General features: G+C 41.2%; 1 protein-coding gene across 10 annotated transcripts in view; it reads right to left on the bottom strand.

Moving 5' to 3' along the window:
• LOC106835294 (cyclic AMP-dependent transcription factor ATF-7) overlaps positions 1–16,313 on the bottom strand; it is an 81,786-nt gene that overhangs the window by 15,765 nt on the left and 49,708 nt on the right. For 6 of the 10 annotated variants that reach the window (XM_014847570.3, XM_014847572.3, XM_014847569.3 and 3 more), the window contains 4 exons: positions 9,817–9,913; positions 6,507–6,625; positions 3,431–3,568; positions 423–580 (listed from right to left, as the gene is read on the bottom strand). In XM_014847570.3, coding sequence (XP_014703056.1) covers positions 423–580; positions 3,431–3,568; positions 6,507–6,625; positions 9,817–9,913 — 512 coding nt within the window. The remainder of the gene's footprint in view (positions 1–422; positions 581–3,430; positions 3,569–6,506; positions 6,626–9,816; positions 9,914–16,313) is intronic. The other 4 variants (XM_044755665.2, XM_044755666.2, XM_070494066.1 and 1 more) reach the window with 1 other exon arrangement.

Here is a 16,313-nt window from a genome sequence, read left to right on the forward strand (position 1 = left end):
CCAAGAACCCTAACTGGGACTGAGGGGAACACCAGACTCACAAAAGACAACTTAATGGGTTTCAGCTCCTCATTCAGTAGTGCCCCAATAAACTTTTACAGATTGAAGTCAAGAACTAAACATACTTTCCTGTGTGACCTCCACCACTATGATGGACCTCCTAAAGTTTTAAGGATTCTTCTTTTAGATCGAAGAAGTGTATTAAACTTCCAAATTAAGGAGGTACTGCTCCCAAAATAAATACTTGCTTGTCTACTAAAAAGGTAAAGGAGGTTCTGTTTATGGGGAGAAAAATTTATTTTGAGACAACCTCAGTGACTCATTTTCCTGAAGTATCAAAAACAGTCCCTGTTTTATGAAATCATTTCACAAAGAGGCAAGAGATGCAGACTTCACTGTTTCTCCCTGCTCTCTTTACTTACCCCAGTTGCCTGTTGGATGGTGGAGCCTGTGTGATGACGGAGGTTGGGGAGGGAAGGGTTGGGTGAAGTGGATCATAGCCCAAGTGGAGAGGCAGGGAGCCAGGGCGAACGATGGTAGGCGTGGGCGTAGAAATCACAACAGGCTTCGGGGCAACCTCCTTGGGAGAAGAGACCAACAGATCACAAGATTCTTTAAGGGTCTACGTATAGGGAAATACGTAGCTGGTAAAACCTAGTACAAATTTACTGTAAAGAGCACTAGAGCAACTCATAAATCATGGCCTGATTCCACTGTGATAATGGACCCATACCTGACTCACCCATTCAGTAGGAATGCTGAGTTAAGACCTTTTGGCTATCTCTCTCTCAGGGATGATGGCCATATGAATGAGACGACAATTGGAAAAATACTTGAAGTCTTTGTAGCAGCACTGTAGTACCATATAAAGTATAAGGATTGTCATAATTTTTCATTTTAGATATTTTCATTCTAAACTTGGTGCCTGAGTGTCTTCTGATCTCTAATGGGAAAAGGCAGGTATATGACTGGTGGTAAGGCAACTCGGTATCTCCTATAGACCCCTTTAAAAAAGGGCTACAGAAGTCTGAATAATGATCATGTGCTAATAAAACAAACTGCTTCCACTGTTAACTTGTTAGGCTCTTAGATTGCCAGTGGCCACAGCAGCCCTGAAACCGTCTCCAGACAGCCTCTAGGACCTGGCAGCTGATGAAAAGGGGAGGGAGGGGAGATAGTTGTAATGTTTATGGAGGGGGTAGTTTAGGGAAGTTATCAAACCAAATTTGGAGGGAGGTAAAATGAAGTACAGATGGTCTATCCACAGTAGATATTAAAATGAGGGGCCGGCCCTGTGGCCAAGAGGTTAAGTCCGTGTGCTCTGCTTTGGCGGCCCAGGGTTTTCCTGGTTTGAATCCTGGGTGAGGACCTGGCACCGCTCATCAGGCCATGCTGAGGTGGCGTCCCACATGCCACAACTAGAAGGACTCACAACTAGGATATACAACTATGTACTGGGGGGACTTGGGGAGAAAAAGCAGAAGAAAAAGATTGGCAACAATTGTTAGCTCAGGTGCCAATCTTTAAAAAAAAAACAAGACCCACCAGTAGAGCAGTAGAGACTGGAACTCTGAGGTTCTGATGATATCCAGGTGCTGGTTACACAGACTAAACTTCGTGAAAACTGAGTGATGAGTCACTAGAAGACCTCCCTCTGGGAAGACTTTTTTTCCTAAATTGTTTAATGTCCAGTTTATGAATTATGTGATTTTTCTTTTTCACTTATTAATTGAAGTATAACATACATCCAATAAAGTGAATTAACCTAAAGGATACAACTAATTGACTTTTTACATATGTAAAAATCAAGACAGAGCTCATTTCTAGCACCCCAGAATGTTGTCCCGTGTCCCTTCCCAAATCACACCTTCCCTCACAAGAGGTAAACGCTGTGCTGAGTTCTAGCATCATCAAATAGTTTTGCTTCTTCTTGAAACTGAAGTAAATGAGATCATATAATAGGTACTTTTTCTTTTTCTTTTCTTTTTTTTTTGCTGAGGAAGATTAGCCCTGAGCTAACATCTGTGCTGATCTTCCTCCGCTTTATATGTGGGTTGCCGCCACAGCATGACTGACGAGTGGTGTAGGTCTGTGCCCAGGATCTACACCCGTGAACCCAGGCTGCTGAAGCAGAGCATGACAAACCCAACCATTATGCCATGGGGCTGGCCCATACAGTATGCACTTTTTTTTTTTTTGCAGGGGTGAGAAAGATTGGCCCTGAGCTAACATTAGTTGCCAATCTTCCTCTTTTTTTTCTTTTTTGCTTGAGGAAGATTGATCCTGAGCTAACATCTGTGCCAATCTTCCACCGTTTTGTATATGGGACACCACCACAACACAGCTTGATGAGCAGTGTGTAGGTCCGTGCCTGGGATCCAAACTGGCGAACTCTGGGCTGCCAAAGAGGAGCACACAAACATAACCACTATGCCACCGGGCTGGCCCCAGTATGTACTTTTATGTCTGAATTTGTTGTTGCTGTTGTTCAATATAATATTTGTGAGATTAATCCACGTTTCTGTCTATATCATTAGTTCATTGTTTTTTAATGCCATGAAGTATTCCATTTTAGAAATATACCACAATTTATTTTTTCATTCTCTTATTGATGGACATTTGGACCACTTCCAGTTGTTTGACTATTATGAATACAAATGTTATGAACATTCTTATATATTTTTTTTAAGGCTGGCATCTGAGCTAACATCTGTGGCCAATCTTTTTTTCTTTTTTTCTTCTTATGCCCCCAGTACATAGTTGTATATTCTAGATGTAGGTCCTTCTGGCTCTGCTATGTAGGACACAGCCTCAGCATGGCTTGATGAGCAGTGCTAGGTCTGTGCCAAGGATCCAAAATGGCAAAACCTTAGGCCGCTGAAGCAGAGTATGCAAACTTAACCACTCGGCCACAGGGCGAGCCCCTTATATACTTCTTTTGGTGGATGTATGCACTGATTTCATTTCCATATAGACTTAGAAGTGGAATTTCTGGTTCAGAGAATAGGTGAAATTTATATAAATCTTCTAAACAATTAAGAATTATTTAAATATAATCAATCCTCTTATATCACACACTATTTATACAACTAATGACTCAAAACTTAACCCATCAATCAGCATTTGGGATGACTCCTTTCTTTTTTTTTATGGATTGGCACTTGAGTTAACAACTGTCGCCAATCTTCTTTTTTTTTTTTTTTAATTGCTTTTTCTCCCCAAATCTCCCCAGTACATAGTTGTATATTTTAGTTGTGGGTCCCTCTAGTTGTGGCACGTGGGACGCCACCTCAACGTGGCCTGATGAGTGGTGTCATGTCCGTGCCCAGGATCTGAACCGGCGAAACCCAGGGACGCCGAAGCGGAGTGTGCAAACCTGACCACTCGCCCCGGGGCCGGCCCTGGGCTGCCTTCCGCTAGAGAAGTTTACCTTGTCCTTGAGTGGCGGGGAGCAGGGGCTGGAGGCAGGGCTGTCAGGTGGCGATGAGTCTACCTCCACTGGCTCCTCTTCTTTGATTTTGATGTCGGGAGTAGAAGGCAGAGACATGTCAAGGGGCCCAGCAGCAGCCTGTTAAAAGGGAGAAACAAGCATAGTTCAACCCTGTGATTTCCTTCAGGCTGAATCTATACCTTTCCAGATAAAATATATCCAGGGAATACACTTCTAAGAAGTTTAGCCCTCGGTCAGAGCATGGAATTACAAGTCAAAAAAGTGTGGAACCTAGCTAGGTTTTATGAACAGCTCGGGGCAAATCATTTTAACTTCTCAGGGCTTCTGTTTCCCTAACTATAGGATGAGGATAACACCTGCTTCGCCATGGGTGAACACTTACAAAGATTCTAAAAGGAAAAAAAATACTTATAATGCTTATCAAGACCCTGAAAGGAAAAAAAAAAAGATGTCATTTAAATCCATGCAAATATTATGATTATATTCTTTTTCAGGAAAGTAAAATGATTCCTAAACCCAGTGCCTGCCTACTCCCAACCAGCTCTGTTGGCCACTCGAGAGCTGCGAGCACTTTTTCTGCCAATCAGAATGACTAGATTACCCAATTATTAAAAGGAAACAAAGACAAACTGGCTATTAAAGCACTGCAAACAAGATAGGAAAGATCTTTTCTGGGGAACTCCCCAGACTTGATGGTAATCTCACCCCAAAATCTGGTGCTAGAGGCTGGAAGTTAGAAAGACAGGGTTCTGCGGTACGGTAACAAAGAAAGGAAAGGCTGATCACTTGATCAGTGAAAGAAATGAGAACTTGGTCCTAGGAGCAGGGCTGGAGAAAACCAGAAAGGGAAGAGAGTACGTTTTCTGGCAGTGGTGCAATCGTATCACAGAACTGTGGAGCCGTAAACGGCTTTGCAGGGAACAATAAACCATCTGAGATGATGGCCCTGACACTGTACCACATTGGAGGGCTGGCTTTGCAGTTCAGTTTCATGGCAAAGTGGATCCTTTGTTCTATTCTTCCCATATTCTAGGCTTCCTGGTGAAAGAGGAGCTTGTTTCTAACTCTTCCCTTGCTACCTTAATTCCTAGAAACCTTCTTGGTAATTGAGCAAACTGAAGATAATCTGGTGTCTACTACATTAGAAAAGGTGGGGTAATTTAGGTTCTTTCTCTCCAATCTAATGGGGGTGAGCAATGGCAAAGAAGGTTTCATTTCTGCCCTCATTTTTTCTACATTGCTAAGATGTCAGCCCAATTGAGCTAATTCTGGGATCCCTTAAGTCAGAGGGAGGTAGGAAGGAGAGGCCCCCAGGTAAATACAACCACAGGTTTAAAATCCCCTAGGGGCATCTCCCAGCAAAGCTGTGGTTCAGTCAAGTTCGGGGCTCATGAAACACTCCTGGAGACAATCTTCCACCGAGTCTGTGCTTCTCACCAACAGGAGGGGAAGCCGCCCTGCAGAGGCAGGAAGAGTCACGGAGGGGTGCCCGAGGAGCGAACGCCTGACCAACCTGAATGGCCTCCCAGAAATGTCAACTGAGCTAAAATGGCAGTGGAAAAGACTTGAAGCTTTTAAAGGGAGGCTAATTTTCTTGAATATGCCTATAATGAGTTTGCTTTAAAATCCCTCACATCCTGGTGGGAACAATTTGACTGACTTCTTCTGTTTGGGGGAGGGAGAAATGATAGGGGGATGAAGTAGGGAAGCTGTAAAATAAAATGATACCACATAGGTTGAAGCAACTGAGACATCTAGGCTTCTAAAGAAAAAGAATGACGAGAAGACTGCACATACAATTACGGGAGGCACATGTGTTAATGTATATATGTTTTGAGATAGAGATATGGGAATTTTTCTGAATTATTATGTTACACAGACCTGATTTAAATAGTGATTAATAACGTAGAATTCTAATTCCAAAGTAAACTTTGATCTTTCCAATTTCCTTTCTCCAAAATCCCTTATTCCATGGGAACTATTTTTCCTTTGGCTCTGCCTCTTAAACTATTTCCTCTGGTCTTTGAAACTAAAGGTTTCTTTAGGGATCCAGAAATACAAAGGCTTTAAAGTCAGAATCACAGCACCTCAGAATCTGAAGAGATTCTAACATTGTAAACCTCTCTACAGTAGCTACATTCAGTGGCCTACATAGAATTTCACACACTTCGTGATAGCTTCCACCTTCCAGTCCTACTTCCTTAGAGCCACAAAGAATAAGTTTAACCCCTCTTTTATGTGAAAGCTCTTCAGATATTTTAAGACTGAAATTTTGTTCATATTGAATCTTCTTTTTTCCAATCAAAACTTCCTCAATTTCTTTAAACATTCCCCCAGTGATGTAAATTCAATAAATGTTTGTTGACTGGCTGATTGAATGAAAACAGTCCAGGTGAGAAGTCTGATTAGCTCAGAAAAGAGTGGGATTTGGCAAAAAAAAAAAAAAAAAAAAAAAAAAATCCAACAAAATCTGACTGATTTAGAATCTTTTAACATCTTCAACATATTCAGAACAGAAATAATTTTTTCTTTTTAAAGACTGGCACCTGAGCTAACAACTGTTGCCAATCTTCTTTTTTTTTTCCTGCTTTTCCTCCCCCAAGTCCCTCCAGTACATAGTTGTATATTTTAGTTGTGGGTCCTTCTAGTTGTGGCATGTGGGACGCCACCTCAGTGTGGCCTGACAAGCAGTGTCATGTCTGCACCCAGGATCCCAATCAGCGAAACCCTGGGCCACCGAAGCGGAGCGCATGAACTTAACTACTTGGCCACGGGGTCGACCCCAGAAATAATTTTTTAAAAAATAGATTATTGAACTAATGCTCCACCGGAAGGGCAAGAAGACTGACTTTCGGTGAAGACAGATTTGTGCTGATCCATCATCTGGACCTTTAAAGATATGAAAAGTTGACTAGGATTAGTGAATACTATCTGGTTCTATAGATCCAAGCCCATAATTCTGCACTTTAACCAATTAGCAAATTATCCCAGGGCACAATGAAAATAGCCTAGATCTGAACACTACCAGTTTTTCAGCAAAAGTCCCGCCTCTTGCCTTTTTTTCTTCCTCATCTGAAGCTTTCTTGAATTCATGTTCGAAGGAGCTGGCTAGTTCATTGAAGAGCCCCACCTCCTCACAGTTCTTCAGGAACCTAGTCGGAGTAGGAGTTTGATCTGTAGATATAAAAAGAAAAGACACCTCTATTTGAGTTTTGACCTGAAATTAAAACTTGAGAGTATACAGAGAACACATTTTTATTCTTCTATCGGGAGAGAGTCTCTGTGACGGGGCAAATTTGCTGTTACAGAGCTCTAGCAGGTGAAGGCTGGTGCTGGGCCACCAGAGGGTGTGTGTGCTGTGCTGCCTCAAGGCCAGCAGAGGGAAGACAGAACAATGTTTTGTTGTGTGACTATCCATTAACCACCTTTCTCCCAGAGGTTGGTTTCACCTCCCTCACTCCCAAATAAAACAAAACCACCTATTCAGGTGGAGTTTGTGAAACCTCCAGATTTGAAAATCAAGTACAGTTAAATGACATTTTCTTTTTAAACTTACTCCCTGCTAGGTCTGAAGTGAGCAGGTATAAGCAGATGGATGTTAAAATCTAATAAGGAGAAGAAACTGAGGATAAGATGGTTGAGATTGCTTGCTAAAGCTACCAAATAAGAAATGATGCTCAGCGATCACTGAGCTAAGGGTCTGTTACCTTCTGAAGGCATCCCAGGCAAATCTAGGGGCTGGAGAACAAGACAGCAAGATCATGAGCTAGAAAAGGAAACTGCAAACAATAGAGCTCATTTCACAGAGACTGGGGCCCAGAGTGAATTCCGGAAGCCAGGATATTTGGATTGAGATTTGCCAGCCAAAATATCCTCTCAGGGGCTGAACAAGTCTTTCCTCAATACATCGCCTCTGCCCTTGGGAAGAGGAAGGCTCCTGGTAACCCACGGGAACTTTTCAAGCAAAGTGAATTTTATTTTATTTATTTATTTATTTTTCTGCTTTATCTCCTCAAATCCCCCTGGTACATAGTTGTATATCTTAGTTGCAGGTCCTTCTAGTTGTGGCCCAAACTGAATTTTAGATCTGAGCTTCTCTCTCCCCATTCTGCTATTCTAGTGTTTCTCTGTTGGGTCAGTTGAATCTTCTTCCCTGATCCCAACTCTACTATGATGGTTTTCCTTGACATGCTAGTCACCTCAGGGGTCCATCTCATACCTCAAACCACTAGACTGAATGACAGAAATAGAACAATGTTTAAATGATATTTTAAGGAGTGAGACCTGGGGCTGAAATTGTTCCTTCTAGCAAGATCAGTTGGGAATAGTCCTGTGGGATTGTCCATGGAAAAAATATTGTATGTTGAAAAAATTTAAACAAAACCTCTTCTGAACGAGAGTGTTTGGAAAAGTTACCACTTCCTCCCAAAATAGTTTTAAAAGGTTCTCTGGCAGCTTTGGCTGACCAATGATAAAGCTACCTTGCTTCCATCCCTGCGGGAGTAGAGGTGCTATCATCCTTTATGCTTTGAGAGTACTGCAGCACGTCCACACAAGAAGTCACAAGTCAAGTGGAGCAGGGCAGGGCAGCTAAGGGCATGGCTATGGCAGAAAAGGGCCTTTGGGATCTCTGATCTGAGGTTCATACAAACTTCTCCTATTCCTGAACAAACAGCCAAACATCCTGAAAATGTGTAAGAAAACCCTCAGCCTGCTCTGCCGATTCCAAAGAAATAAACAAGCGTTAGTGAATGCTTTCTATATATTTTGGTGCTACATGCGCACAAACGTGTAAATTTGGGGGAGGAGAGGGACAGGAGCACAGGAGTTTTGCTCAAATATAAGACATGGCTCTTGCCCTAGAGAATTAAGAGAATGTTTTCTAGTTGAGAAAATAAAAACTAATATACATAGACAGCATCATACTATACAAAAAATAGCTGTGCAGTAGAGAATAAAATTGTTGTAGAAATTGAATAAAGACAAATTAACAACAGAGTAGTTAGGAAAGGTTTCAAGAAGTGGGACTTGAGCTGGGCCTTAAAGAATGGCTTTAGATGGTAGAGAGAAGAGAAGATTTGGAGGATAAGAGGAGTAAGGCAGGTGAAGGCATAGAGAGAGGCAGGGTATGGGTACCACGTATAGGTGAGGAGACAAAGGTAGGTCTAGGTCAAAAGATAATCATGTTAGGTATATAAGTTGCATGTAAAGTTGGGTAGGTACCATGGGGCTAGGTTATGGAAAGCCTAAAAATCTAAGTTCAAATAGCCTTAAAGCAAGAGAAAATAAAATAGGAAGATAATGACAGATTTTGAACACAGGAGAAGAATTTAAGGAAAACTGGCTTTTCAAGAGAATGCAAGATGGATTACAATGAGAGACGAGTCAAGGAGGCCAGCTAGGAGCCTATAAAAGAAGCCAGGCATAATGAGGGCTGCAGCAGACAGAGGAGAAAGGAAGAGAACATAGAAGATTTGAAGAAAGAATAAGACAGCTCAAGATTGTGAGAATACTAGTATCACTGAGTAGCACTTGGCTGGTAGTACTTAGAGAAATTGTGCCTTACCTGAGTCATTAACTGACGGAATAACCACCAACTAAAATCCCTATTGATTAAATATTGAGGAAAGCTTGCTTAACTCAGGCTAAATCAGAGCCCCTCACAGTATCAAAAGAAAAGCGCACTTTGGTGTGTACGCCTGTCTAGCTGGAAATGGCACAACAGAACTACGGCAGGGTTTGAGAGCAGTTGCTGAGAAAGCTCCCTTGAGAATGGCATATGTAAGCAAGACAATATCTAAAACAACCGGTAAGGGGTTCCAGGTCACCCAAATTGGCTTAGAAAGGTCCCATTGACTAAACGTCTTGTTTGAGCTTTGGAAATCTGCCTTCAATGGTGTCTGGGTTCACAGGGGAAGCTGAATTTACGAACTGACAATCTGTCTGCTCGGGGAAAACTGACACGCGGTGGAAGAGAAGCAGCCAGGCTAGGTTGGCTTTCTTGCTTTCTTTTGTTCACTCCTTCACTGTGGATAGGGAGAAATGTCAAAGGCGTCTTTTGTCTGTAAATCTTCCAAACTCTTAATAAAAAGAAGGCAAGGAGGGAATAGACTGAAAAAAGCTAAGGCAAAACCTCAATACACCTACCCTCAAAAACCATAGAACCCAATCATGTATTAAAAACAGAGTTGAAGGCACAATAGAAACTTGGGAGCTTTTAGTGTTCCTATTTCCTGATTAAATGCAGATCACATAAGGGCTCTTAATGGGAGAAGGGGAGTATAGCTCCCAGTACATCTGGTCCCTGGTATTAATCTTAACTGTCTGGTGATATCAAGGCACGTGGCTTCTGGGGCAGCAAATACCTGCAATGATGACTGAGTCAGTTCGGGCTGGGCCAAATTTCAATGTCATCTCATGCTTGTGTTTATGAACTGCCAGGTGGTCCTCATTTGTAAATCTCTGAAACGAAACAGAACAGAGATGTGAAAAAAAAAATAAGCGATTCAGTGTCCTTTTAAAATGTCCTACCAAACATCCTGCAATAAGGTTGGTCCCTGGAAAGAGGGACTGGAGAGGGAATGGAAAGGAGAAAAAACTGGAAGTGATGGAAAAGGAGAGGAGATGGATTAAAAGAGAGAAAATGGGAAGGAGAAAAAGATGCAATAGAAAGCTGGGATGATAGGAGAAGGCGAAGACCGTAGTACCAACTGTTCTGTATTATCAGGTCCAAACGAGAGAAGTGGACAGATTGTTGGTGAAGTGGGGTCCAGGCAGGAGGCTCCAAATGAAAAAAACATTAACGCAAACTCGTAGCAAACAAGGGGAAGATAATTTTTAATAATAATAACAAAGAGAGAAGAAGGGAAAGGCTGGGCACTCGTTGGTCATCACAAAAATAGGAAATTCAGAATGAAGCTCTCCACAGTGGGGCTGAACAGGACTATTTATGAGGGGGCTAACAGGGAGATAAATTATGCAGGATTAGGAGAACCATTTAACTTCCTGGCCCCCACAGTGCTACAGCAGGCGCCTGCCCAGCTATTTGGCTCAGGGTTTTAACGAGCCAGGATGGAGCTGTAGAGGACAGAGGCCCAATGGCCAGCAGTAATGGCACACACCAGCCCCATCGGCCAAATGCTGTCTCCCCTCATTGGGCAGCCCGCCTGGGCTCCATCAGTCATAAAGGGGCCAGTGCAATGCTGCTGGTTATATAATGGCAGAATAAAAATGCAAGCAGAAACCCTTTTTTGTTAGGGTAAGGAGAAGCCTGTAGGCAGGATGAGGGAAGGGAAAAGGAGATGGTATAGAGATTTTATTTATTTAGGGGTTTGAGTGAAAGGACAATGAAGACATGAGGCTAGGTCTGCTTCACTTTAAGACTAAATAAGACAGGGTTACTGGACAATAATTTATGCTCCCACCCCTTCTTTAGAAGGGGAGGGGAAGGGAACAGATGAACAGCAGTAATTCAAAAGAATGATACCCTCAAAATTCCCTTTGAGGCTGGCTGGTCTGTTCCTTCATTAAAACGTTTGCAACACAGTAAAGCTTGAATGCTGCAGTTTCCTAGAGCTTTTTCACCAGCGGAGCCTCTGAAACATGGTTCTATTGTCTTTTTGTTTCTAAAAATAATGACTGGTTAGTCTCCTCTTTTTACTCTCCTCATTAGATACATAGACACTTCCCACCAAACACTATACCTATGCCCTCCTTTCCGCAGCTCTTCTTGACTGTGAGCCAGACAGACAGGAGTTGGCTTCATCCCAGCTCCTCTCCAGTCAAGAAAGCAACACGGTACTGTTTAAGTTCCTTTATTTTACCTGAAAGTAGCTTTCTCCCAATTTGCTCTCAGCCGTATCACAACTAAAGCCAGTTAAAGATCTACAACCCTTCCAGGCTAAGCCCACAGGCCTGAAGGGCGAAGGGAATTTTCAAAGGAAAGTATGAAGAACCAAGAAGTAAAACAGACAAAAGACTGTCTTAGTGGTCTCCAGTAGAGCTAGGGCAAAACTGATTCAAGTGTGGGGAAATTCAGCCAAGAACTTTAGTTTTCTCTCTTGTTGGTTAACTCTAGGCATCAACTGTTTCCACCAGAGATTGTTCCCTACGGAAAAAAGGGTCGGGGTCGGGGTGGGGAAAGGAGGGAACAGGGTGTTACCCAGGGGTATGATATCTGTAGGTTACACAAGTCACTGCAGAGTCTGGGATTGACAGGTATTTGGTAAAAGGAAATGTGTAGAATCTAGTCTACAACAGAGAAAAAAACCATCATTTTAGGGGTATAGGAAGAGTAGTGGATTAGGCAGCAGTATAAATTTTCAAAATGTATTGTTATACATTTAGGTAACGTAATAATATTTTTTAAAAAACTTGTTTATACATATTTCAAGGAAATATCATGTAGGTAGCTTGAAAAATTTTGCACAATGTTCTAGAATCTAGAAGAATGACTTTCAAGCAAAAAGTCCTTTTCTACTATCAGAAATCTAGTTTGCTCAAAATTGAGCTGGGAGAAAGATTTTAACCTCCATCCGTTTTTGCTCTGGTTTGGAATGTTTAATATTCTAAAAGGCAACTCCCTCTTCTGTTACAATGTTGCTGCACCATCCTGATTTGTCTCATTTGTCCTCTACTTCTTGTTCCTCTCTGCTGCACACTCCCTGTTCTCTTCCACACCACCCCATTCCCTCTTGAGCTATTTATTTTTTCCAAATCCAAAGCTGGGATCTGAAGAGATCTGAAGGTGGCTGCAAGGATCTCCCACCCATCAGCATCTCAGATGGTCTGATACCTGAACGTGTCGAGGAAAAAAATTACATCTTTATCCTCACTAAACTCTAACTGAAATTTAACAATAGAAATCACACATATTTTCATCTCATATTACAGTTATTACAGATATCTCAAAATATCTTTTATACTCATCACTACTTTGGAATTATGATAGTCACCAGACTCACCACTAGAAGTTATTTAATGCATTAATAAAATAGCACAGATATCAAATATTTTAAAACATTTTTGATAACTGTATTTCAAAATAATTGGTTTCCTTTAATAATTCTACATATTTTATTAATTTAAAAACATTATCCTGAGAAGGGGTTCATAGGCTTCCCCAAACTGCCAAAGGGATTCATGACACCACAAAAGTTAAGAATCCCTGAGTAAATCAAGTAGTGTGCTGCAGAGCAGGAGCAGCCAAAAGGGCAGAAGCAAGGCACTGGCCTGGTCTTGGCTCCAGTCTTCTCTCCGCGCCCTTTCCAACATAATGCTTGTATGGCTAGAGTAGGAGGGGGAGAATAAAAGTTCACTAAAGCTTTTTGTTAAAGTGAATGTCAATCTGGCTATTATTTTCATTGTTCCTTATATTCTCTCTCATTTACTAAGAGTTAACTCTTAAGAATTCTCTAGAGGGGCCAGTCCGGTGGCACAGTGGTCAAGTTCGCACATTCTACTTTCGCAGCCCAGGGTTCAAGGGTTCAGATCCCAGGCATGGACCTACACACTGCTCATCAAGCCATGCTATGGTGGTGTCCCACATACAGAAAAAATAGAGGAAGACTGGCATAGATGTTAGCTCAGGGCCAATCTTTCTCATGCAAAAAAGAAAAAAAAAGGAATTCTCTAGAACAATCTTGAACTGTATGCTTAGGAAATCATCCCTCTGAAAGCCATTTCTCAATCAAAACATCTAAAATTATTAAGTGATAAAAATTTTGACCTTATTAAAAACATATTCTATTGAATTAAAATGGGTTGAGAGGCTCCAAAAGGATTTTCTTTTTGAATTACTGCCCATTTAAAAATCTAGCTCTTCCATGAGGCTGGCCTGGTGGCATAGTGGTTAAGTTTGTGCACTCCACTTTGCAGCCAGGGATTCGAGGGTTTGGATCCCAGGCACAGACCTACGCACTGCTCATCAAGCCATGCTGTGGTGGTGTGCCTCATATAAAATAGAGTAAGACTGGCACGGATGTTAGCTCAGGGCCAATCTTCCTCAAGCAAAAACAAATCTAGCTCTTCCAGTTGTTAATACCCTGGGCCTGCCTTTGTTTTTTGGTCTTACCTATGACTAAGGTTTGTCAAAGAGCCACTAAGGGAACATTCACTCTGGTTGTAGCATAAATAATGTTGATTTTCAATAAATGTGTAGATATTAATCATCTCCATGACAAGAGAATACTGATATCATTCAAAATGGGGGCTGAAGAATTTGAGTCATACTCGATGGGGAAGGCAGTTTATATGCCTTGGAAGAGGGTTTGTATGGTAACACAGGTGTAGAGTCTTACTTCTCAGTACATGAATCAGGACAGTTCTTTGGCATAAATGGGGGAGGGAAAGTGTCATGTGCTAACTGTAACCCTATCTAAAGACCAAGATGATTTATATCTGCCCTATCCAATATGGCAGCCACTAGCCATATGTGGCTATTGAGCGCTTGAAATGTGGCTAGTCCAAATCGAGACGTACTGTAAGTCAAAATACACAATAGATTTCAAAGACTCAGTACAAAAAAAGAAAAAAAGAATGTAAAACATCCCATTGATTTTATGTTGATTACATGTTGAAATGATAATATTTTGGATATATTGGGTTAAATAAAATATATTATTAAAATTAATTTCACTTGTTTACTTTTACTTTTTAATGTGGCTACTAGAAAATTTAAAATTACATATGTGGCTTGCATTTGTGGTTTGCATTATATTTTTTTGGACAATTCTGATCTAGATAATATGCTCAAAGATCTGACAGGAATTTTAATCATGTGCCAATCTTGAATCTTTCCCCCCAAACCCATTTTCTCTAATGCAGTTTATACTATATGGCAGTGGTTCTCGACCAGAGGCAACCCTGCCCCCCCAGGGACATCTGACAATGCTTGGAAACATTTTTGTTTGTCACAACTGGGGGGATGCTACTGGCCTCTGGGGGGTAGAGGCCTGGGATGCTGATAAACATCCTATAATGCACAGGATAGCTCCCCCAAATAAAGAATTATCTGACCCAAAATGTCAACTCTGTCTCTGTTGAGAAATCCTGTTACAGGGTAACAGGGAAAGAGAGAAAGAAACAAGGGGAAAAAAAAGCTGTTTTTTAGTTTCTCTAGCCAAACTGCCAACACATGTTTTTGGATCTGAAACTTGGACGGAAAAAAACCTAGGCAGAGAACTCCCAACCTCATTTCATAAAATGGCTGACGTACTACAGATCTGCAAATACTCAGGACAGGGAAATTAGGAAGACAGAGACGGAAGGCTCTGTAACTGGGAGAACAAATTAAATGGAATTCTCATGCATTGCCTTGTTAGTAACCAAGAGATAATAAAGAAGAACCAAATCGAAACAATTTTGGCTACTTTGGATTTTCAGTCCCCAATGGAGGAAAAAAATAGCAAGAAAAGAGATTTTCTTAGTTTCAAAAATGTTAAGAAGCATAAATGGAATGCCAGGACTATTAGGAAGTCAATCTGAAAACTGATATTAGCTGCAAAATGGGCAGAGAAAATATAGTTAGTTATTAACAATTTTCCATGGGAGAACTTTGGTAAAATCCTTTCCATTTCTATTTCATTCTCACCCATCCTTCTGTGATAGGAGAATCTGGAATCCTTCCTACTAGCAGGCTGACTAAATGAACAGAGCTAAGTAAAGAAGTAGAAATGGCCTGAAGAACAAAGATGGTAGGAACTGTAAATCAGGAATACATCTCAATGAATAAAGTCTTAAGATTTTTAATTTTTTTAAAACTGATGTGTAACATACACAGAACACAAACATTAAATGTACAGCTCAATGAATTTTTGTAAAAGTCTATGCCTGTATAATCACAATGTAGATCAAGATATGAAACATTTCAGGCCCCCCAGAAGGCTCCCCCATACTCCTCTTTTCTTAAGCTTGTAAATGAAATAATTATATAAAACACTTAGTGTAGGACCTGGCATACATCATGTACTCAGATAGTTCTCTCTTCTTTTCCCTTTTTAACCTCAAAGTAGACAGATATTATAGTACAAATTAGTTTTTCTTTGCAGAATAATTCTGAACAAGTCAATGTTTAGAGAAAGTTCTTTCCCTAATCCCGTTAAGACTAGTCTTTCTGAAACCTTTTGAAATAGCAGCACTGAACAAAACTGAAGAGATGGCTCAGGGCAAATGAGAGCTCAGGCCACACAAAAGCTAAATTTTTGCCTCTTGACTGTGAGCCAGGCACAAGCACGTGGGCATTAGAGATGTAAGAGTTTCAAGGTAAATCCCTGGTAAAGTATTGTGACCAGTGAGATTCCTGTGCAATATGCGCTCAGCCCCCAGCCACACTCATTCCGGACATGTTGGTTTTGGCCACCACAGCTCCAGTTTCCATGTGGATTTGCCTCATATTTAAAAATGCTCTTATATCCTGACCTATGATTAACTCACGTCCCTTTCCTTGTTTTAGAAGAGCAGACTGGGAGAAGGAGACAAATCAGAACTCTTTAGTTACTAGGAAATGCACCCTGACTGCCTAAACTATCAGGGGACAACGCGGGGAACTGAGTTTATATTTGTGATAGTCTGAAAAGTGGTTTAAGCAGAAACCCAACTAGCCCCTTCTCCAAAGTTTCTGGGTTTGGCAACGCTTTATGGGCAGAATAACTTTCTGTTATTACACTATCTACACTCGGGCATATTTTGATGAAAGAAAATAGCATGAAAAAGCCGTAGAAGACCTGGGAAACTATGGGAAGCAAGCTCTAGAATAGAATGATAGCGGTGCTGCACAGGGTGGAAGGAATAACTGACCTTTTTTGAACACTATTTAATAGCTTGAATTGACGACATATTCTGAGAGAAGCAGCTGGGAAATCCG

This window comes from Equus asinus, chromosome 22 (genome assembly GCF_041296235.1).
Source record: "Equus asinus isolate D_3611 breed Donkey chromosome 22, EquAss-T2T_v2, whole genome shotgun sequence".
Lineage (NCBI taxonomy): Eukaryota > Metazoa > Chordata > Mammalia > Perissodactyla > Equidae > Equus > Equus asinus.